At 51.0% G+C, this 21,828-nt stretch overlaps 11 protein-coding genes across 11 annotated transcripts; 3 read left to right on the plus strand and 8 right to left on the minus strand.

Annotated features, from left to right (window-relative positions):
* Nucleotide 1: 1 nt before the first annotated feature.
* EDD37DRAFT_401238 (uncharacterized protein) lies at nt 2–1,149 on the plus strand. The gene has a single exon (XM_062812332.1). It carries the CDS (start codon nt 276–278, stop codon nt 942–944), a length of 669 nt encoding a protein of 222 aa, XP_062670029.1. The 5' UTR covers nt 2–275; the 3' UTR covers nt 945–1,149.
* EDD37DRAFT_401254 (uncharacterized protein) lies at nt 1,015–1,930 on the minus strand. The gene is made up of 2 exons (XM_062812333.1): nt 1,399–1,930; nt 1,015–1,341 (listed from the first exon to the last, which is right to left on the minus strand). The coding sequence occupies exons 1-2, from the start codon at nt 1,739–1,741 to the stop codon at nt 1,085–1,087; spliced, it is 600 nt and encodes a 199-aa protein (XP_062670030.1). The 5' UTR covers nt 1,742–1,930; the 3' UTR covers nt 1,015–1,084.
* On the plus strand, nt 1,931–9,074 carry EDD37DRAFT_401464 (DNA polymerase epsilon catalytic subunit A). The gene has a single exon (XM_062812336.1). The coding sequence runs from the start codon at nt 2,120–2,122 to the stop codon at nt 8,840–8,842; it is 6,723 nt and encodes a 2,240-aa protein (XP_062670031.1). The 5' UTR covers nt 1,931–2,119; the 3' UTR covers nt 8,843–9,074.
* Nucleotides 9,075–9,641: 567 nt separating this feature from the next.
* EDD37DRAFT_609159 (uncharacterized protein) lies at nt 9,642–10,409 on the minus strand (the record flags this gene model as incomplete). The annotated part of the gene is made up of 1 exon (XM_062815112.1): nt 9,642–10,409. One exon carries the CDS (start codon nt 10,407–10,409, stop codon nt 9,642–9,644), a length of 768 nt encoding a protein of 255 aa, XP_062670032.1.
* EDD37DRAFT_630306 (uncharacterized protein) lies at nt 10,398–10,801 on the minus strand (the record flags this gene model as incomplete). Its single annotated transcript, XM_062816566.1, has 3 exons — nt 10,616–10,801; nt 10,475–10,568; nt 10,398–10,419 (listed from the first exon to the last, which is right to left on the minus strand). Coding segments are annotated over exons 1-2 (193 nt in total), but the record flags the coding sequence as incomplete, so codon positions are not given.
* Nucleotides 10,802–12,490: 1,689 nt separating this feature from the next.
* EDD37DRAFT_401518 (conidiation-specific protein 10) lies at nt 12,491–13,318 on the minus strand. The gene is made up of 2 exons (XM_062812337.1): nt 12,985–13,318; nt 12,491–12,892 (listed from the first exon to the last, which is right to left on the minus strand). The coding sequence occupies exons 1-2, from the start codon at nt 13,108–13,110 to the stop codon at nt 12,779–12,781; spliced, it is 240 nt and encodes a 79-aa protein (XP_062670034.1). The 5' UTR covers nt 13,111–13,318; the 3' UTR covers nt 12,491–12,778.
* An 844-nt stretch (nt 13,319–14,162) lies between these two features.
* On the minus strand, nt 14,163–14,959 carry EDD37DRAFT_401593 (uncharacterized protein). The gene is made up of 2 exons (XM_062812341.1): nt 14,513–14,959; nt 14,163–14,458 (listed from the first exon to the last, which is right to left on the minus strand). The coding sequence occupies exons 1-2, from the start codon at nt 14,706–14,708 to the stop codon at nt 14,304–14,306; spliced, it is 351 nt and encodes a 116-aa protein (XP_062670035.1). The 5' UTR covers nt 14,709–14,959; the 3' UTR covers nt 14,163–14,303.
* A 540-nt stretch (nt 14,960–15,499) lies between these two features.
* EDD37DRAFT_401527 (uncharacterized protein) lies at nt 15,500–16,299 on the minus strand. The gene has a single exon (XM_062812338.1). It carries the CDS (start codon nt 16,200–16,202, stop codon nt 15,546–15,548), a length of 657 nt encoding a protein of 218 aa, XP_062670036.1. The 5' UTR covers nt 16,203–16,299; the 3' UTR covers nt 15,500–15,545.
* On the minus strand, nt 16,299–17,481 carry EDD37DRAFT_401572 (uncharacterized protein). The gene has a single exon (XM_062812340.1). The coding sequence runs from the start codon at nt 17,209–17,211 to the stop codon at nt 16,396–16,398; it is 816 nt and encodes a 271-aa protein (XP_062670037.1). The 5' UTR covers nt 17,212–17,481; the 3' UTR covers nt 16,299–16,395.
* Nucleotides 17,482–17,911: 430 nt separating this feature from the next.
* On the minus strand, nt 17,912–19,770 carry EDD37DRAFT_564408 (citrate synthase; the record flags this gene model as incomplete). Its single annotated transcript, XM_062814009.1, has 3 exons — nt 17,912–19,056; nt 19,115–19,441; nt 19,497–19,770. 3 exons carry the CDS (start codon nt 19,768–19,770, stop codon nt 17,912–17,914), a joined length of 1,746 nt encoding a protein of 581 aa, XP_062670038.1.
* Nucleotides 19,771–20,420: 650 nt separating this feature from the next.
* On the plus strand, nt 20,421–21,753 carry EDD37DRAFT_401650 (uncharacterized protein). The gene has a single exon (XM_062812343.1). It carries the CDS (start codon nt 20,652–20,654, stop codon nt 21,582–21,584), a length of 933 nt encoding a protein of 310 aa, XP_062670039.1. The 5' UTR covers nt 20,421–20,651; the 3' UTR covers nt 21,585–21,753.
* Nucleotides 21,754–21,828: the final 75 nt, after the last annotated feature.

Raw genomic sequence — 21,828 nt, forward strand, 5'->3', positions numbered from 1 at the left:
TCTTCGATCAGGCTTTTGACCGTGGGAAAATATTGACTTTCTCTCATTGTGATTCGCGATTCGCGGCGAGATTGACTCCAACCAAGAATGACTAAGAAATTGACTTTAATGATATTACGGAGTCGTACCACACTGATGTCGACTTCAACAACATCACATCCCCTTCACTAAGGTGCCTTTCCGTGGCAAAGATGAACAAGATCTCTACCTCCTGACGCACCCCATCTACTTACGCTGACAGAGTGATCATCCTTTCTGACAAGGGAGCGATTGCGATGACTTCACCATCCCCGAAGAGAAAGCGTGGGCATGCGCTCCCTTTAGACACCAAAGGACCATTTTCTCGACTATGGCTCGAAGATGATAGCGATGACTATGGCGATGCTGCCAGTCCTCGTACCAAAGTCGCCAGGAACCTCGATGATCTTGAGATCGACAGTCCTCAGACAAATTTGCGACATGGTGTTGACTGTGTAGATATGTCAGATCATCCGGAACCATCAGCTCTATCTGCTGAAGAGTCGCCTGAGAATCAGTCCAGTGATGACGCAGAAAGACAACCACATCAGACACCCATCGAAGTACCCCGGAGTACGTCAGCAGAATCAGTTGCCGAATCCCCCATCTCAAAGTCCCCGCCGCTTGGAGGTGAAATATCAGAACATTTCTGGCATGATTCTGAAATAACAGGGCACGACCCTGATGATCCAAACGACGATCTCTACGGCATCAACGGGATCGGGTTTCGCCCTACAGCAGCTGTTGCTTGGTCCAGATCACAGGAACGGAAAAAGCAGCTGGCGGAATACAAGAATCGAGAAGCCCGTGAAGCAAGGCAACAGAGAAGCGAGAGGAGAAAACGCTTCATAAGTGACAGTGACGACGCTCCATCTCTGGACTCTTCGCCGCGCAAGAGTATGCGAGTCCGCTTCGATGACGGCTAACCCATGGCGACCGCTCGCTGAAGCCGACTTCCATATCCACTCAACCATCGCTGAAGCTGAGAAAGGAGCAGTCCAGCTGTATGAGTACAAGCTGCGCGTCGCCATATTACGCCAATCAGTGCAAAAGCATAACACAATTTTTACCAGAACTTGTACCAATGCTGGTTGCGCTTTCGCTGCTCTTCCTCCTCTTTCGCTTTCAAAGCCGCGGCGGCCTCTTCGGCAGCCTTCTTCTCGCGAGCTTTCTTCTCATGCAGCATCTTCATTCCAACAACGGCTTGTGCAATACCTCGCTGCTCTTCTTTGCGCCTCATGTCGCACCAGTAATACATGCCGCCGGCCGTGAGAGCAAATGCACCAACTGCATAGTTAGTGGTGACTAGGACGGAGGAAAGGCCTGCGACACAGAGTCAGAAGAGATGCTTAAATAGCGGCGTTGGATCCAGTTGCGCACCTTTGAGGACAAATCGTAGTCCTCCAATACCGCCACCAGAAGCTATTCCTACTAGTAACGAATCTCTTGAGCATGGCGTCTGATACCAAGCAGGTCCTTTGCCATGATATGAGAAGTTGAAAGCATCCTTCCAAGAAACATCGGCCGGTTTTCCACCTGCAGAATTGTATTGTCCTCCAGGCATTTCATTTATCGGGTCTGCAGGATTCCCTAGTGCCGCCCACATCTTTCCAGCTTGAGATTGAGGGAAATCATGCTTGGCCCTCCGCTTAGATCGAGCCAAATCTGATTGTGACTGATCATCCGGAGTGATGTCGCTCGATTGCCGCGTGTCGTCCGCCATTCTGAAGATGTTGGTGGTTACGAGGAAGCAACTGCGGCCAAAAAAGTCGAACCATCATTGAAGCGCAATCGATAATTGTGGGGCACCTGGGCGCCTCGAGTTTTAGGCTTGTCGCTTGACGAGTTTCGGGTAAAGGCTCCCTAAACTCCGCATTTCAATTAACACGCGACGCGTCTGTTTGCGAGACCGCGACGACGATTTCTGATCCCTCACACTTACTAGGTACTCCGTACTCGTGCACAGTATTTCGCAACAACACTCTGTGCGCTGGTCTACGACTATATGTGCTCACGACTAGCATGTATTGTGCACTTCGACTTGGCTTTATGAGCTGAGAGGAAAACATAAGATTCCAGTCACCGCCTGCGTCTCGCCGCAATGCCGGTCAGGAAACCCAGCAGATATGGCTCCAATGTCAGATTTGTCAAAAATTCTGCTCGAGATCCTCAGGCCAAGACGGTAGACTCTTCCTCTTTACGCCATACCGAGGCAACCTCTCAAGATGAAAAGCTCCAAGCCACGCGGCTGGCCAACAGCATCGACGAGGCAATGGGATTTCCCAGGTTCGACTCTGGCAGGAAAAAGGTGGGATGGCTCTACAACATGCACAGTACCACGGTCGAAGACTCAAAAGTGCCTGGCGGCCGAGCAGGAGTCGATTTCTACTTCATTGGCGACGATGGTGACAACTTCAAAGCAACTGTCGAGTACGATCCCTATTTCTTGGTCGCCGTAAAACGAGGTCGAGAAGCAGAGGTGGAAGAGTGGTGCAAGAGAATGTTTGAAGGTCTGGTCAAAACAGTCTCGCGAGCCACGAAAGAGGATCTGCAGATGCCGAATCATTTGCTTGGGTATAAACGCACGTTTCTACAATTGACCTTTGCCAATGTGTCGGACCTGCTGGCCGTGCGCAAGACAGTGATGCCTATCGCTGAGAAGAACAAGGAAAAACTCAATGCCATGGATACTTACGCGGAGGTAGCTACTGCAACAGCTGGATTCGATATTTACGATGAAGAGCAGCTCAATGACACCCGAGCCACCAGCATTGCTGATGCGAGCGATTTCATCGTCGACATTCGAGAATATGATGTTCCGTACCATGTCCGTGTGACCATCGACAAGGACATACGGATTGGAAAATGGTACAGCGTGGAGGCAAAGCATGGTTCGGTCACGCTCACTTGCCTCGAAGAACGTCTACAGCGTGCCGATCCAGTCGTGCTTGCCTTTGATATCGAAACGACCAAATTGCCCCTCAAGTTCCCAGATTCGGTCATCGACCAGATCATGATGATTTCATATATGATTGACGGTCAAGGCTTCCTCATAACCAACAGAGAAATCGTCTCCGAGGACATTTCCGACTTTGACTACACGCCTAAAGCCGAGTACGAAGGCCCCTTCATGATCTTCAATGAGCCCAACGAACGGGGAGTCCTTGAACGCTTCTTCTCCCACATCAAAGAAGCCCGGCCTAACGTCATCGCAACTTACAACGGTGACTTCTTCGATTGGCCCTTTGTCGAAGCTAGGGCCAGTGTCTTGGGCATCGACATGTATGCCGAGATAGGGTTTCGCAAGAACAGTGAAGACATCTATCAGAGCGACTATTGTGTCCATATGGATTGCTTTGCTTGGGTCAACAGAGACAGCTACCTTCCTCAGGGCAGCAGAGGTCTGAAAGCGGTGACAGTCGCCAAACTGGGATACGACCCAGACGAGCTGGATCCCGAGCTGATGACACCCTACGCAAACGAACATCCCCAGATCCTGGCAGAATACTCCGTCTCAGATGCCGTGGCCACCTACTACCTGTACATGAAATATGTCCACCCTTTCATCTTCTCCCTATGTACTATCATCCCGCTCAGTCCTGACGACACTTTGAGAAAGGGCACGGGCACTCTATGCGAGATGCTGCTGATGGTGGAAGCGTATCAGAAGAGGATCGTCTTGCCGAACAAACACAAAGAACCGAGAGAAGCATTTTGGGATGGCCATCTGCTCGATTCGGAAACGTACGTCGGTGGGCATGTCGAAAGTATTGAGGCTGGTGTCTTCCGTGCAGATATACCGGTCAACTTTGCTATCGACACCACGGCTATCGACGAGCTAATTCGTGACCTTGACGCGGCGCTGAAGTTTTCTATAACTGTCGAAGAAAAGAAATCCATGGACGATGTAACGAATTATGACGAAGTTCGCGCTCAGATTTGTGAGAAGTTGAACAACTTGAGGAATACGCCAAACAGAAGTGAGCGTCCACTGATTTACCACTTGGACGTGGCTTCCATGTACCCCAATATCATGACGACTAATCGATTACAACCGGACTCCATGAAATCCGAGTCGGACTGTGCGGCTTGCGACTTCAACCGGCCGGGAAAGACTTGCGACCGACGGCTACCCTGGTCATGGAGAGGAGAATTCTTGCCGACGAAACGAGACGAATACAACATGATTCGGAGAGCCATCGCAAACGAAACGTTTCCTGGGAAATATGCCAAGTCTGCCCGAAGGACTTTCCAAGAACTGAGCCTTGACGAGCAGGCAGCGGCAGTGCGGAAACGACTTCAAGACTACTCAAAGAAGATCTATCACAAGATTCACGATTCCAAGACCCTCGAACGTGAAGCGATCATCTGTCAGCGTGAGAATCCTTTCTATGTGGACACAGTACGTGACTTTCGTGACAGACGTTACGATTTCAAGGGCAAGCAGAAGGTATGGAAAGGAAAGACGGAAGCTTTGAAGTCGTCGGGTGCTTCAGCTACCGAAATTGAAGAGGCAAAGAAAATGATTGTCCTATTCGACTCCCTACAACTCGCACATAAGGTCATCCTGAACTCTTTCTATGGCTATGTGATGCGGAAAGGTTCGAGATGGTATTCCATGGAAATGGCTGGTGTCACATGTTTGACTGGTGCTCATATCATTCAGATGGCCAGAGAACTTGTGGAACGCATTGGCCGACCATTGGAATTGGATACTGATGGTATCTGGTGCATGCTGCCGGCCACTTTTCCAGAAAACGTCGTTTTCACCCTGAAGAACGGAAAGAAGATGGCAATTTCATACCCTTGTGTCATGCTCAACCATCTTGTGCATGCCCGATACACCAACCATCAATATCAGACACTCGTCGACCCTGCCACCTTCAGATATGAGACTCACAGCGACAACTCGATCTTCTTTGAGGTTGATGGCCCTTACAGAGCAATGATTTTACCGACATCGAAAGAAGAGGACAAAAACTTGAAGAAGCGATATGCTGTATTCAACCATGATGGAACCCTCGCAGAACTGAAAGGGTTTGAGGTCAAACGTCGAGGCGAGCTGAAACTCATCAAGATCTTCCAGACTCAAATCTTCAAATTCTTCCTGGAAGGCACTACTTTGGCTGAGACCTATGCTGCTGTTGCCCGTGTCTCGAACCGCTGGCTTGACGTGTTGCACCAACATGGCTCTACGCTTGCCGACGAGGAATTGATCGACCTCATTTGCGAGAATAAGAGCATGGCCAAGACTCTGGAGGAGTATGGCGCGCAGAAATCGACTTCCATCACCACAGCGAAACGCCTGGCTGAGTTTTTGGGCGAACAAATGATCAAGGACAAAGGTTTGAACTGTAAATACATCATCTCCTCAAGACCAAAGAACACTCCCGTTACCGACCGGGCGATTCCAGTCGCGATCTTCTCTGCAGAGGAAGGTGTCAAACGATTCTTCCTACGCAAATGGCTGAAGGAGGATCCAGCAGATATGGACCCAAGAACAGTGATTGACTGGGACTATTACCTGGAACGTCTGGGTTCTGTGATTCAGAAGCTTATCACGATTCCAGCTGCCTTGCAGAAAATTCGGAATCCCGTCCCCCGTGTGGCACATCCAGAATGGCTGCAAAAACGGATCGCGGCAAAGGACGACAAATTCCAGCAGAAAAAAGTTACCGGATTTTTCGAAAAGAAGCCGTTAGCAGAGCGATCTGTGAACCTCCTCGATCACAGACTTCCCCCGAGCGGCGACATCGAGGAGGCTCTCGATGCTGACCTGAAATCTCAAGTGCGACTTAGCAAACCATCCAAGCGGAAAGCTCCCGAACCCATCAACCAAGTCTTGATCGACCCGTATGCAACACTGTCATCGGATGCTCCTGCAAACGACGAAGATTACAGTGGTTGGCTCCAGCATCAAAAGCAAAAATGGAAGATCCAGAAGCAAGCCCGGGCTAGGCGGCGGCAGCTGTTCGGAGAAAGACCAAACATTGCAACAGACTCCATCAGCAGCTTCTTCCGGAACCAAGCAGAAATGCTGTACATCAACACCTGGCATGTCCTTCAACTGCGTCAGGGAGAATCACCTGGCGAGGTCACGGCCTTTGTCGTCATTGGCAAGAAAATACACTCCTTGAGCATCAAAGTACCACGGACACTCTATCTCAATCTGAAAGCTGATGAGCTACCCAATGTGGAGGTTCCTGGTTGCGAGGTAGAGAAAGTCACCCACACCCTGCCAAATGGACATCCATCAGTGCATCTCTTCCAGCTGACCATGCCGGAAGACACGTATTTGCGTGAGGCAGAATCTGTGTCACTGTTGTGCAATCACCCTAGTGTCGAAGGTGTCTATGAACGCCAGGTGCCTCTGTCCTTGCGGGCCATGCTGAAGCTGGGCAACATGTGCGCTTTCGATGAGAGCCAAAAGGGTGTACTTGGAAAAGGGCTGGAGCAGGGCTTCGACCTATCAGCACTACTGAGGAGCAATTCACAATCGACCTACCTGGAAGATCCTAGCTCTATGGGCTATGTCTACGTCTACCATGTTACCGCAGGGGACCGGAATGTCTTCGCTCTCTTTTCGACATCAAGAACAGAGGCGCACATTGTTGTTCTGAGTAAAAGCCGTGACGCTCAGCTTCCGAATGCCGACAAGATCTATGCTGAGCAATATCGACAGAAAATCCAAGAACAGGCATTGCTGGAAACCAGCTTTGCGTATCAAAACAGCATAAATTTCAAGGTCTCACAAGTGACAACGAAACGAAAAGCACACCTTGAGATTAGCGACATTCTGAAGAAGTGGCGGAATGAAGAGTCCAAACCCACGATGCTCCTGTTACAAACAACTTCGCACAAGCAGCTCGTACATGATATCCGGATCATGAAAGATTACCCAATATTGTGTCTGCCCATGGAACACGCCGATGCGGATCTGCCTTCTCTTGGCTGGCAAGGGCATGCGTTTAAGCAGCTGATGTCACACTACCTCAATGTTGCTGGATGGCTGGCACATCTGATCGAGCTGGCGCGCTACGGCGATGTGCCGTTATGCAATCTCGAGAAGGACGATCCCCGCTTCCTCATTGATCTGGCCTATGCCCGTCGGCTGAAAAACAGCAACGTTGTGCTATGGTGGTCTGATCAGCCACGCCCAGACCATGCTGGTCACGAACGAGATGATATCGTGGGGCAACTCACCGAGGTTGTAGAAATGCCAGCGATCAACAACGCAGGAGCCTATACTTCTGTCTGTGTGGATGTTTCAGTTCAGAACCTGGCGATCAATACCATATTGACATCTTCTATCATCAATGACCTCGAGGGTTCTGCAGAATCGGTTGCATTCAATCCCGCTGGTGATGGCGAGCCAACTCAGAATGGTGGCACAGCCAAATCCAATGGAGGCTTTGCCCAGGCTGCGCTCGAGGTACTTCGAGAAATGGTCAAATCGTGGTGGGCAGAAGCCTGTCGTGGCAACCGCCTTGCAGATGTGATGGTCCAACACCTGGTACGATGGGTCGAGGCACCTGCATCATGTCTGTACGATCGGCACCTGCACTACTATGTCCAGATGATGTCGAAGAAGGCAATGCAGCAGCTCATTACCGACTTCCGACGAGTCGGGTCGAATGTTGTGTTCGCAAGTCCGACAAGATTGTTATTGCAGACATCCAAGCAAGAAGTTGAGAATGCTTATGCGTACTCACAGTACATTCTCAAGTCGATTCAGCAGAAACCCCTGTTCCATTTTCTCGGACTCGAGGTCAAGGACTATTGGGACATACTCATCTGGTATGATGCATACAACTACGGTGGCAAAGGCACCCAGGTTGTTACGGAAGGGACCAACAACTCGAATCTGGAAACGGTTGTTCATTGGCAGCTCTCTCAATTTCTGCCATTGCCCTTGCAGCCTGTATTCGATGACTGGGTGATCACGTTCGTCGAGTTGATGCAGAATTTGAAAAGACCACCCAGCTCATCGGACGAAACCTCAGCGACACCCCGGCCTACACAAGTGCCTTCAGCATTCATTAGCTTGACTGAGGATCCTACGAGCACCGAGATTACCACTGTCTTGCAGGATGACTTCTCGAAGCCGTTGAAAAAGCAGATCACGGCTCTTATTCGGCGGCAGCGAGAAGAGTTGCTTCATCCTGAACTTGCCAGCGATTGGACTTTCCCGTCTCTGCCGGGCGGCACCCTGGACTCACAGGATCAGCGACATCCGCGAAACCCTGTCCTGGAGTTGGTAAAATCCTTGATGCAGATTGTGTCTTTGTCAAAGCCACTCCAGCTCGAAGCACGACTTCTCCGTAAAGAGCTCTTGGCATTATTCGACGTGCGGGAGTTTGGGCAAGAGGCTCGTTTCGAAAATCCAAGCGCAAGCCTGCGGTTCGACAACTTGGTCTGCGATACATGTACCATGACAAGAGATCTGGATCTGTGTCGAGATGAGGATATTCTACCTGACATTCAGAACGGAGAAGTGGACGCAACTAACAAGCCTTGGAGATGTTTGAGTTGTCAGAGTGAGTACAACAAGATCGCTCTGGAGGAGAGCTTGATTGCTAGGGTACAAGCGTCGCTGCTGGGCTGGCAATTACAAGACCTGAAATGTAAGAAATGCGGTACTCTGCAGGGTGATGACTCGCTGTTCAGTGATCACTGCGCATGCGGTGGAGAATGGACTGGCACTGCGGACCGCGGTGAGATTCGATCAAAGTTGAGAGTCATGGAGCGTGTTTCGTCGGCGTATGGCTTACGCATGCTGTCTGGTGTTATTGAGGGTGTCAAGGCTATGTGCTTATTATCATGAGAAGACGTTATGTTGGGTGGCTGCATGTACAGTGGCGTCTTGAGGGCATGGCAATGTGCAACGAAGCATTGATGGGTGTTTATGAAAATAGCATAGCGAAATGGTGCCCTTGTTGGATGGACTAAGTTAGCTGGTGTTGGGACATGCCAAGGTAGTCAATCGCGATGGTGCGGTAAGTCCTCGGCATTATGGGGGAACAATAAAGCCGCCAGGCAAGATGACTTAGCCTGGGGAGCCCTCCTAAGGCTACAGTAACTTAGCCTAAGTTGAGGAACCTATTCCTCCTGCTGACTCACGCTTAGCTTAGGTATCCCTTAGCTCCTTCCTTGGGGCAATGGCCATGTCCGAGTCTGATACGCTGTTGCTTGCGGGATTTGACTTCCCAGATAACAAAACTCTTTGTTGCTGTTGGACGGGAGACTTTTCCTTTGCACATGGGATCAGAGACGACATCTGCACATCATTCACCTTGTGAAGGAATTGAAGTACTCCGGAACAGGCGTTTCAGCTCGACTCCGGAGGCTGGATCCAACGGAAATGCCAATCCAGCCACAGGGAGAATCGTTCCTAGCTGTAGAAGGGGTTATCAAACATGGCAGAAAAGCGATTGACGACCTCCGAGAATGACCAGGGGTACAGCGATCGAAAGGACACCGTTCGGCCCTGACCCAGTGTCCCACGTTCCCGTGAGAATGGTCTCTCATCCTGGTATGATATGCGCACTTTGGTCGCGCCAGTTGCGGCCAACCTGGAAGAAACTCCCAGCCGAACTTTTCCCTTCCTCTTCGCGCTTGTTTTATCACGCCCAAGAAGCGGTCTGATATTGCATCGGACTGTCCACAGCCATGATACGTGACATTGACGGCAAGTAGCTGTCGTAAGACGATCTGTGGCCCACCGGAGAGCCCGTCCAAGTGGTGATGTTCACCGTCTTTCCCAATAGTTGATTTTTGAGGTTGCGGGAGGAGGTACTGGTCAGGTCCTCCATAGACTCATTGCTGGACATCGGCACTGAGACGTTTTCTCCCAAAGAGCTTGCAGTCGAAGCCTTGCGACTAACGCCGGTCTGCCGTTCAAGTCGTCTCCTCCGACAGACGAGGTGTAATTGACACGAGTCGCGGTGAGGGATCTGTGGGAAACGTGTCCACTGAAACGGGAGACTCGACGTTCGGACCTTGATCGCTTCGTATGGAGATGCTGAAAGATCTGCAAGAGTGATAGGAGTCGTGTCTGCTGATTGAACTTGACCAGGAATCGGTGAGGGTGGATCAAAACCAAAGTTGACTGAGGGCGAGAGTGCTGGACCGAAGATGTCCTCGTCCGGCGTAGTTTTCCCTGATTGTACCTGATCCGCATCCTGAGATCCGAGGGAGGAGACTGCTGTGTCCGTTGACGATTTTCGAGTGTCTGGTTCGTGAAGCTCAGAGACATTGAATCCCAGTCCTTGTAGGATGTCGTTGGTTATGATACTTGCTTTATAGCCGCGGATAAGGTTCTCAGGGAGGTCTTCATGGTTTCGCCAAGCCCAGTATAATCGCTGTAGAGCTTTGTCCAGGATTTCGAGCATACGAATATCACTGTTGATGGTCAGTCACGGATGGTTTCGTGCTTGGTTGCAACAAGGGCAGAACACTAACTGGCTTCTAGATTCTCGTCCTCTCCTCATAGTATACGTGCAACTGCTCCTGGTTTCAATGCACTTGCTGCATCTTGTAGCGCCGTCACACTGTGTCTGCGTCAGTTGCTTTGCCTCGATCCAGGACTGAAGCGAACCTTTGATTTCTTGGTCCTGCAGCGGTCGCAAGCACGAGGCGTTCGTCTCTTGGAGTGCTCACCGTCCTCCGAAACGCTGACTGACCGGCATTGTGGCATTTCTCTCACCAAGACCTAAACTGGAGCCAGGTTAAAACTTCAAGTCTACATTTCCTGTGCACATCGGAGCGTCCCAACAGTGAAGTATAAAGAAGATAATCAATGGGCGAGTGGAGCAGCATACTAGCCGCCTCAGGCTTGCAGCATGATGTCACCGCCCCAGCACAGATGTGGAAAATTCCAGGACTTGCATGACGCTGCTAGTTTGAACTGGCAATAAAGGGACGCTTTCGCAGTCTATTGGGTAGGGACATGAACGGCATGAGCATTTTCATGTCAAAAAACAATGCACAAGCGTTTGTTGCCACGGATAAGTCACCCAAGATACAAACCGAAATTTATCTGGTGTTGAACGGCAGCCCTCGTCTTAGTAGGTACCGGACGTCTGATCCTGTGGAGCCAAGATGAACGTTGAACCGGGGAACAAGAGTTCAGGAGCGAAGCCAAGGTAGTTATGAAAAGTCGAGGTGATCTTCAAGTAGCTAGACCGGGCTGTGTGCATCGCGGTTCGGGGCATGATCCAACGACGATCAGGAGAAGAAACATCTTGGGAGATTCGGATTAATGGACGGCTGTCCTCGTCCCCGTCTCCGCGGCTGTTATGTCCGCGGGAAAAGGTTCCGCGGGTCTTCGTTCCAGGCGCTAGCAATTCTCTGCTGGGACCCTTGTTTGTGAACAAGCGTCACACTTTGCCGTAATGAGATGGAGTTGGGAGAAGCTAACGGTGGCTGGCTGTGCATTACCGGTGCGTGGACTCGTGGAGGGGAAATATCTTCCGCTTGCCGTAAACATTGGTGAAGATTCTGTGACGCTGTGGTTGTCATTCGACTTGTGGGAGGTTTGAATCTTATGCCTTTGAGGACCCGGGCCTTGGAGTTCGACGAGTGTCTAATGTCAAAGGCAGAAGTCGTGTCTTGACAAGGAGTACGGGTACATAGGTGGTGTTTTGTGTAAAAGCTTCAGGAACAGGTGAAACGGGTGAGGATAGTGTCCACCAAAAATACCCAACTATGGAGGTAGATTGCGACTGCCAGATAGCGTGCTATGACATGCATGAGAAGTCTCCACAAGCGTCACAACAAGTACCGGCCCCGAGCCATGTCCTATTGGCCCAGTGCAGGTCCTGCCGATGACCAAAAAGGAGGCATGCCGATGGTCTTGAGGAATCAATACACTTACATGACTTATGTGCTGAGCTGCTGTATAATGATGACCATTTGCGCAGAAGACCAGCTGGGCCGTCGCCATGCCATGCCATGTCATGCTTGATCATTGTGACGCCGTTGCCTAGAACCCCTGACCCTCCTCGTATATTGACCCGGTTGCAGATACGACGCCCTTGCGTACGATGCTGTCCCGTCAGGCACAGACTGAATTCAAGGTGTGTCGTTGGCGGACTGTTCTCTGGCACGATCTTGTGCGAAATACGCGATATCACCCAGATGGACGGTTCACTGTGCAGGATACTGCACGAAGTCACTTCCTGAGCCATGATACCATACCAGCGAGGATCGCCCCTGCTTTCAAACCCTTAAAAAGGCCTCCTACCAGAGCCTCCGATCACGACGAAGCTCATCCCAAGGATCCCAATCCACGTTATACTCACACTAGGAGCATCAAGCACAGAACATGCAGAGCTCATCCGAAGGATCCCTCTCCATGTTACACTCTCATTGGGGTTACCAGGCACAGAGCGGAAGAGAAAAAGAAGTACAGAAAGTAGAGCAGTCTCACGAAGTACCAGAGAGTGAAGGACGGTGGATCTTCATGAATAGTGGGTGATATTGCTGCGAGGCAATACAGAATCAAAATACCCGCAGACAGGAACAGGATGATGAGTTGAAGTGGATTCATCTTACTTCCTGTGATATTTAATTTCTGATAATTCAGCTCGTTGCTGGTTGTTACACAGTACATGTGAGCAGCATTCATCATGCTAAGCTCCCATGCACATCGAGGTGAGGTGCGACTTTAAAAGACGACTTGTCTCATTGCTTTTCCATCTCGATCTCCCACGCAGCTTCTCCGGTTCACCGATCATATTGACCGTGAAGATGGTTTGATCTATTCGGAACCACCGGAAGCCAAACCCCCCTTTCTGCCGGCCTCTTTTGCTCTCTCGCTGCCTGGTTCGAAGGAGCCGCTGGACGCTTGACCACCCTTCGACGCTATCTCGCGCTGCGAAGGAAAAGGTCAGTCTTTGCACATCAAAATCGATGAAGTGTAGGCAGGCATGCTGCTGGTGTTTGGGAGGAAGGATGTCAACAGACCTGCTTGTCTGGATCCATCGAGGCAAAGCCGCTGTTGTGACTTGCTTGTCCACCCTTGCTTGCGATCTCCTGGACCTCCTCCTTGGGGCGGTTGGCGAAGTTTCCTGGGTTATCGTTGCCGGACATTTTGATGGTGTTGACCTAGAGGGGGTTTGGTTTGTGTGATGGTTGAGTGTCAGTGTTAGACAGTGTTTGAATTTGGTTGATTGATTGTGGGTGAATTGGTAGGAGGCTTCAAGGCCAGATATATATGTTTTTGTTGCACGAAACTTGGCGTCAATATGACTTCACTCACGGGTACCTGCCTGAAAATTAGGCGTTGATTTCGATGTTGCCTGCGTCGGAGGTGGTCGAGCATGCGGAAGTCTCGTCCGGACCTCAAAGCCGTGTGAGAACTAGGGGGAAACAAACAGAGAAAGGAAGATCGGCAGCATGATGTTACACAAGATAGGCATCACAGCCAGGCACAGCTAGGCACCATCGCCGGTCATGGACACCGCTACCATGAGATATGATACGATGAGTTTGTGGTCGATCTCGATATGAGCAATCACGCCAGAAGACGCAAAGCACTTCTCCGGAAAGCCTTACCTACATTGTGGATAGTATATCAGTCATATTTACATCACTGCGGGGACCGAGACCTTGCCTCGTTGAAAAGAGGATCAACTTTATCATTCTCAACAGCATCGTACTTTTGTCCCAGTCATCTCGTTCCATCAGGTCCTTCCCCATGTTGCGATCGATGTAGATGTTCCCAAAGTTCATGCGGCACTGACTACTAGAGTTGGGACTAGACCGTCAAAACGGGGGCCAGCCAATCACTAAATGCGCTAGCACCGGATATCGGTGGGGTCTCGAGATAGCTTCTTTGGTTCCGGGGCACAATATCCATTGCATGCATCCTTTGCGCTTGATGTTGAAGTTTCTCGAATGTACGCTGAGCTCCTGGTGGCTACCCTCGATATCAGGTCCCACGACGAAGTCCACACCCAACTCCCCCGTCCGCCTTAGCTTTAGAAACAGCCTCCAGAGCATCGGGATTACACTCCCTCCATCAGCAAAAGGCAGGTCAGCCTGACGTCAAAATCGCGGGGAACGGCTTCTTCCAACGTTTTTTGATCATTACCCCGGATGCAATTATGCGACGTCGATAAGTTTCGATCCCGAAATGGGTTGGCCTTGATCCCCCGTGAGCAATAAGAGGACGAGCAACGGAGATGACTGAAGCCATGAACTATTGTGGTATAACAACCTCTTCGTATACTGGACTCGCTAATGGGGCAAAACAGAGTCTCCTTTCCCCAACGTCTCAACCACTAACGGGTAGCGGAAGTACCATCCTCTCCTGACTTGACCTCCTTCGGGAGATCATCCTCATCCGGTCCCTCAGAGTATGACCCCACCGGCTTCGCATGGCGTGTCCGACCCTTGATGATGTTGCTCTTGTCAATGGCTTCCTTCTCATCTTGTTCTACAAGCCAGTCAGCACAGACAATTCCTACCCTCTGACACCACCCAAAGTTACCGAGCTGAGCATCGCTATTCGACGTCGGAGGCTGGATGGGGTCCTCGATAGAAGCACTATCCTTCTGCACGGGAATCGTCCTGTCGCCGGACCTCACGTAACTGTCGTCGTTAAGGTCGCCCGTTGGATCGACTTTGTAATCGTTCTGAGCTTCATACTTGTCGTCGGCGGCGCGGTAATTGGACGTATCGGTCATTGTGGCCTGAATTTGTCCCGAAAGTAAGATCTTCGTATGCTGTTGACGAAACAAAAGGATCTTGCTGGACGAGGCTGGGTTCGATGCTCATATTATACCACCGTAGTGCGACATAGAGCCCTTGCAAAACGACGCGGTGATCGTATCAACTCCATCATCAGAGCAGAGCCACTGTCCGAATGATGTGAAGTCAGGACGGTCATGTTTTGACGTCAAAGTGACGCTACACGTCTTGCTCGAACAAAAGGACGCGGATGAAGGGGCACAGTTGTGGATGGCCCTTTCCAGGGCAGGCCATTAGTTGGACGGGATGAGGCTGTAAGCACGGCAGCCTACCGGAACGAGGTCCCGAGGTAAAGTCGAGCTTTCTGACACAGTCGTAAGCGATATGAAAAGCAATATACCCAGGGCGGAAGCATGATCCGACCTTCATGGCTTTCGGGTTCGGGGACATCCATCAACGTCAAGTGTTTGAACATCATTACCAGCATTGCATGATGCCATGCTTTACGTGCGTATGAATCCGAATCATCGAGATGCTCATGCATTCAACCAGTATTCACGCCATGGGCTTTTGCATCGGGTGGCACTGGGATTGGTTGACGCAACTGACCACGAGAATTATGGGGATCCTGGTGAAGGAAAGTGTATATTAACTCACTCGAACGAACAATATTATTCCTCGTTTTCCAACTCTGCAGCCCTACCCGACAAAGCGCCGCAGAATAACGAACCATCCACGTGAGGTTTCCTGGTAGGAAAGCATAGCCCGCACGGCGATATGCAGGTTTGATCTGTAATACCAACAATATGCGCCGATGCGCCTCGTGACTGCCCCTACTTATCTATTACTCCATCAGCTGGACGAAGACATACACGTACTTGTTCTGCGAGCTTCTCCATTTGCTTGATCTCCAGCTGCCCAGCTGGGTATGCACCCTCGGCACCTTCCAGAGTATGAAAGACCAGTGGTAGCAGAGACGATTTCCAGCCTCTGATTGTAGAATCATTGGTAACTTCTGCTTGCATGATCGTGAAGAAGAGGAACAAGGTAGTAAGAAAGACCACGGCGGCCAGGACCGTCATCCAGATCCAGTGCATTCCTATGCAGGTTGATTCTTGGAATATGACTCCCAGGGCAGGTTTGCTGTAGTCTGCGTCTCCGTTTTGGCGCAAATAAGTGGTAAGGTACTGCGCAATATTGCTAAACGTTGTATTGATGCTATCGAAGTTCAGCAAACCATTATTGTATAACACGTGCTGGTGGGCTGGAGCTTGATATGGCGGAATTGCGTCAAGCCATGTGACATTGCCAGTCCAGAAACTTGTGATAAAGTCGCCGAGCTTCTGGTAAACTTCGATATCTATCTGATAATAGCAATCTTCGTAGAAAAGAGTTGTGATGATATCTAGGCACTCTTCGCTGGCGTTGAATTTCGACTCGCCGGGCAGCCATGATCCATCAGGGTTTGGTTCGTTGTAGCGTTGATACATCGTGGATCTGTCATGGTCACGTAGCGATGGCCAGAAATGTCGTCCGTTTCTTCCCAGGCATTGTCACAAACCCTATCGAGAGTTTCTGAGAGTTGGCCAGCATCTATGGATGAACACTCCTGTACCGAACACAGAGATCTCTCGAGGTAGGTCCAGTGATTCTCCAAGACCAGAGCTATCAAATTTAGAGAACCTACTTGACCGCGGAATTGATGCATTCCGAGAGCTCGAGGGCACTCTGCAATCGTGATAAGACACGACTTGTTGAGTGGTGACGTCGATCAGCAGAGTCAAGATGGTCAAGACGGCACCGAGATTGGCAATAAGACTGCGGCCTCGTAGGTTGAACATCAGCTGACAACAGCCTAGGGGTCCTCGAGTCGCGGCATCGTAGCTCGTCAGAATTGTCAGCGGCCGGGGTTCCTTTAGCCATTCCCATTTCAGCTGGCTGAGTCCTTCTGCAATAACGAACAGAACCGCCACCTTTATGATAGTTGCACCTGCTGAGATGATGGCGTTGATTGAAATGCCATAAGGCCATTCGGGCAAAGAACGACCTTGATAATTGATCAATTATCATCGCAATTGCAAACAGCATTGCGATTGCCAGGATACATGACGATATTTCAATCCACCAATTGTTGATTGTCCCAGTCTTGGGAACCCGAGCTCTTGCAATACTGAAGGAGCCTTTCGACGGGGGTAGCAGGCTATCTTGAGGTTCCCCCATCGTGCGTTCATTGGAATGTTCCGGGTCCGGGGCCGTGCCTGGGACACGTTTTCGCCGGATGACTTTTTGACTTTCCGAGGATGGCTGTGAAGGCGATGATTTTGCTATCAGCGCAGCAGTTGCTTCTGTTGTAGCCTCGTCTCCGTTGCCACCAATATCAGCATCTCTTGCTGGGAGCAGTGCACGTTCCTCATCTAGCATGCCTTCCACGGCAATCGTTTCGTCGGATAAGGCTTGCGCACACCGCAACTCGTATTCTTCGTTCGATTGAGGAGGCATGTCCGCGGCTATGCAGGCACTTCAGGGGCCGGTGATTATGAGAACGCCAGTGTCTGAAACCGAGGCAGGCTGAACGAGGTTGAGCGTCTGCGAGTGTTGCTCCAGGCCCTCGCTGAGGTAAGAAGTACAGGATGCTCAATTTTGGCCTATGGCCAGGTCGCTGAGATGAGTGAGAGAGAATCATGGTGAAGTTACTCGATCAGGCTGGAATGCAAGGGGGCTATTGAAGCGGCCTGCAGTCCATGGAGGTCTCAAGCAGGTGCTCTGCGACTTCGTGTCACTTGAAAAGAGGTAGTCGACATACTTGGTATACTTCTGTATTGCAAATCTTAGCACGGCCCGCCGATAGGGTTGTTGTCTCGATTGCCGGGCTTGTGAACCAACCATGAATGCCGGAGGAGTGCTGGTTATCGGCGGGCTTGCATGGTGTAGTCCGATTCTGTTTTCCCGCCAATGGAGACCCTAGTCCACCCACCTTGAAGTGCACTTCCGTGCTAACAATCTCAGTGCGATGTACGAACTGGGCCAGACATGCTCAGGGTAGTCGCTGAAAGCACAATTGACGATATCGAAGAAGGAACTTAGATGTCGATCAGCACACTTCAGATGCTGAGGTCTTCACCAGTGGATCCATAGGACAGGCCTTGTTTTCGTTCGGCTCCCCGGGTTCTCTGCATGCGTCGGGCAGATCCTTTCCCTTTCAGTACTCAGAATGATATGACAAGGTCCTATACAGCCCGTCGTGACCCTCATGTTCAGTGTCATTGCGAACACCTTCATGATCCTTGTCAATCGTTTCTCCTGACTCGTTTGCGACTTGATTCTCTTCCTTTTCTTTTTCAACAATGCCAACCATCTCCGGCAGGTTGCCACCCATGGGTGTCTTCTCCTGCCCACCCACAGTATCCTCTGGCAGCGGAGAACCACTCTCACCTCCGCTCTTCCTCCTCAGCTTTTCCTCCTTGGCCTCCCGGGCCTTCTTTTCTCTCGCGTTCCGTTGACCTCGCCACGTCATCCCACGGAAATACACAATCCAGAGCATCGGCGACGTAGCAATCAGGAACAACGTCAAGAACGTAAACGTCCAGCCTCTTCCCATAGCCTCAATCATCGGAATGATCGCAGCCGTAGCACCAGCCCCCAAGAGACATCTGACGACATTGTTCGCTGCTGTGGCCGTAGCCGGCGCCGTCGGGTAGAAGTCGACAAGCAGTGTACTCGTCACGTTGAAAGCAATGGACATGCTGAAACTCGCAAAGAAAAGCACCACCAGTATGGCGGCGAGGGGGCCGTTCACATCCATAATCCAACCGAATATGCACACCAGAATCGCTGCGCTATACGAAGCTGGAATTGCAATTTGTAGTCTCGCCTTCTCAATGGGGAAGTCGCTCAGGTCTTGATTCCGTCCCTTCCTGATCTTGACCCCAAGTCTCTTGCACCAGCGGGCAAAGTTGCGGTCCAACAGTTGACCATTGACCAGTGCTGCACACATGGACCCAAATCCGAAGGGAATGTAGCAGAGACCAATTTGGAGCACGTTGAAATTGTATATTTCCTCGAACTGTGTTGGTATCGAAGCTGTGACATCGTAGAAGGAAGCGAAGAGGAAGGCGTTGTAGAAAAGCAGGAGAGAGTTCTCCTTGTCGAAGATCAGTGCCATTGAACGAAGAGGATTGGGAAAGCGAAACCCGGTCTTTTTCTTCGGCGAAGTGACGCCTTGAGCTTCATCTGTGAATTGTTGATCTTGACCGAGCTTTCGAGCCTTTCGGATGGCCAGGTAATTCATCAAAGACATAGACCAACCCTTGGGCGGTATGGATCCGTTTCCGACTTGATTGCGCGCTGCGGATGAAGGTCAGCCTGTCACCATTCGTTGCGTGTTCTCGATAGTGCAACTCACCTGTTTCGGGAAAGAAGATTGCAAAAATGATCAAAAACGTTGCACCCATGATTGTCAGAAACCAGAATATAGCACGCCATCCAAGGAATTGAGCCAGGACACCACCAATGACAGGTCCGATGGCAGGGCCTAGCAGCGACCCAGCGAGTGTGAAGCCCATGTACTTGCCCCTTTCGGCGGCAGTAGCGACATCGGACACCACGGCACTGCACATGGCGATGGTGGCGCTGCTACCTGTGCTCTGAACGCATCGGAGGACGAAAAGAGCAGCATAACTGTCTTGTAATGCGAGGCCGATATTCGCCACAAGATAAACAATGAAGCAAACTATGGGCGCGTCAGTGGAACCAGTAACGAGCGTGCCAGGATTAGGAAGGCATACCAGCATATGCAGGACGCCGTCCAGCAGCGTCTGCGAAATCTCCCACAAACGTCGGGGCGAGGCCTTGAAAAATCATATAGGACGTCAACGTCAGGTTGATGAGAGAGGCGGAAACGTGCAAGTCGTTCGCTAGGGGGACCAAGGCGGGAAAGTATATCTGGCCGGAGACAGGGGAGAAGAACCCTGCCCACGAGGCCATGAAGACTATAAATCGTTTCTGATTCGCGGTGAAGACCGAATGGACTGGACCGGCTGCGGATGCAGTAGTCACCATCCGTTGAGCTTGCTCAGGTCGGGCCGGTGAGTCTTGCGCCGTCGGAGTCCTCTCGAGGGCGCCATCGTTGTGGGTGGCCAACTGGAATGCGAGGGTCTCGGACGAGCCTGATGCAGCGCCCTCGTCTGTTTGGGGATCATGTCTACCCAGCTGTGCCTCTTTGGATCGGCCATTGCCGTCGGTCAACGTTGATTGCAACTCGACATCATGACGCTCCGAGTGCTGCTGATAAGTGGTACCGCTCGACATCAAATCCAAGACCGCTTAAGCTTTTTCTCCAATTGGGGCGAATCTCAGGCTAATGACGCTTTCCACTCGTCTCATGGGTAAAGACTTGGCTGGGTGACATGAAACTTTATCAAGCGACAAAAGACAGGGCCTGGTAGAAGGCTTGAAGAACAATATAGATAGAAAGAAACGCTCAACAACAAATCGACATGATATGATGAAATTGCAGAAGGAACAAAACAGGACAAGCGAAGTCGGTCAACGACCGATTGCGATTGCGGAAGGACGATACTGATTGCCATTTGCGCCCTCTTCAGTGGCCGCGGCAATGGCAATAATTATGATGCCTCTAAGCTTAGGGCAAGTCCAGCGCCTGTAGCCTGTTTTCTGCAGCTGTATTCGCCATTACTGTAAGGTGCAATGTTTGCGTGGAGATGCTAAGTTAGGATGCACGTATCACTGGTCATTACAACACTGTTACATGCTTGCTTGTGCCGCTATAGCCGTAGCCGGACAAACACCGGATTTGTTTCTGGACAAGGCGCGTGAAGCCGGACGCGACATCGCTCGTTGCTCAACTCATCGGCGCGGGGATAGTCTGAGACTGTGGTCGACATCGCAACGATATACTCGACACTTGTTGTTCCAAATGAATGCAGAAACCCGACCACGGCCCTCGCCCGCATGATATCGTCAGCCCTTCCGACCCAACCCACCTAACATTCTACCCTGCCTACTCATTCAAAGCATCCGAGACCTGGTCGAAATGGGTCAAACTCACCGCCCGCGACATACACCACACCTTGAAACCTCACCACAAATACACCGACATAACCATAAATGCTGCCCGACATGATCCGACGGACCATCGCCATCGGCGCGATGCTGCCCCCTCATCCTCACTCCTACTCTTCTATCTGAACCACCCTATCCAATTTGTCCAAGTGGTTGGTGTGATCGTGGTTTTTGAACAATATTTCGAAAAGTTCTGGCTCTTCACAATCGACGACAGCAGCGGAGCCACCCTCGACGTGACCTGTCCAAGGCCCGAAAGGGAGAAGAAGGACAATGCAAACGCCATGGTAGTGAATGTGCCCACAAAGCCCATGCCGCAACGTCAACCTGCGGCACCTGCCGAGCCCACCGAGGAAGAACTTCTCCAGAAGACGGTTGCGACACTGGACGTTGGAGTGGTGGTGCAAGCCAAGGGCACGCTCTCGACATTCCGATCCTCGCGTCAACTCACGCTCCTTCGCCTGTCCGTCGTTAATGACACAAATCACGAGATGGCCTTGGTTGCCTCTCGCATGGCTTTCTTGAAGTCGACCCTCTCAAGGCCTTGGACGCTATCAGAAAGCCAACTCAAGAAGCTACACAAAGAAGCTCAAGGAGAGAAAGAAGACGAGAACAAGCGAGTGAGCAGGAGAAAAATGCAGCAAGCACAGAGACGACAGAGGGAAGACCGGCATGCAAGGTTGATTAGCAGAGAGTATGAAGCGGAGGAAGAGGCAAGGAGAAAGGCAGCGGACGAAGCAAAGTCCGCTGGCGAAGCTTTGCGCTCACGGGCGAGACGGATACCTTCCTAGCGCATAGTCGTGAGTGTAGGCCTCATGTTCACGGCACAGTGCAACAAAGACGTCGATGAACATAATTTAATCTTTGGAATTCGTCAATGTACAATACAGAAGACAACCACTCTCGCCTGGTGTGCTCGACCTCACTGGAAGTCGACGACAGACTTTCGGAGCAACCGATCGTAGAGGCGAGGCACAATATTATCCACGCATGATCGGTCGGCATGCTCGTTGTGTTTCCATGCCTCTTCCCACC

Source organism: Exophiala viscosa (genome assembly GCF_022695815.1).
Source record: "Exophiala viscosa unplaced genomic scaffold EDD37scaffold_5, whole genome shotgun sequence".
NCBI lineage: Eukaryota > Fungi > Ascomycota > Eurotiomycetes > Chaetothyriales > Herpotrichiellaceae > Exophiala > Exophiala viscosa.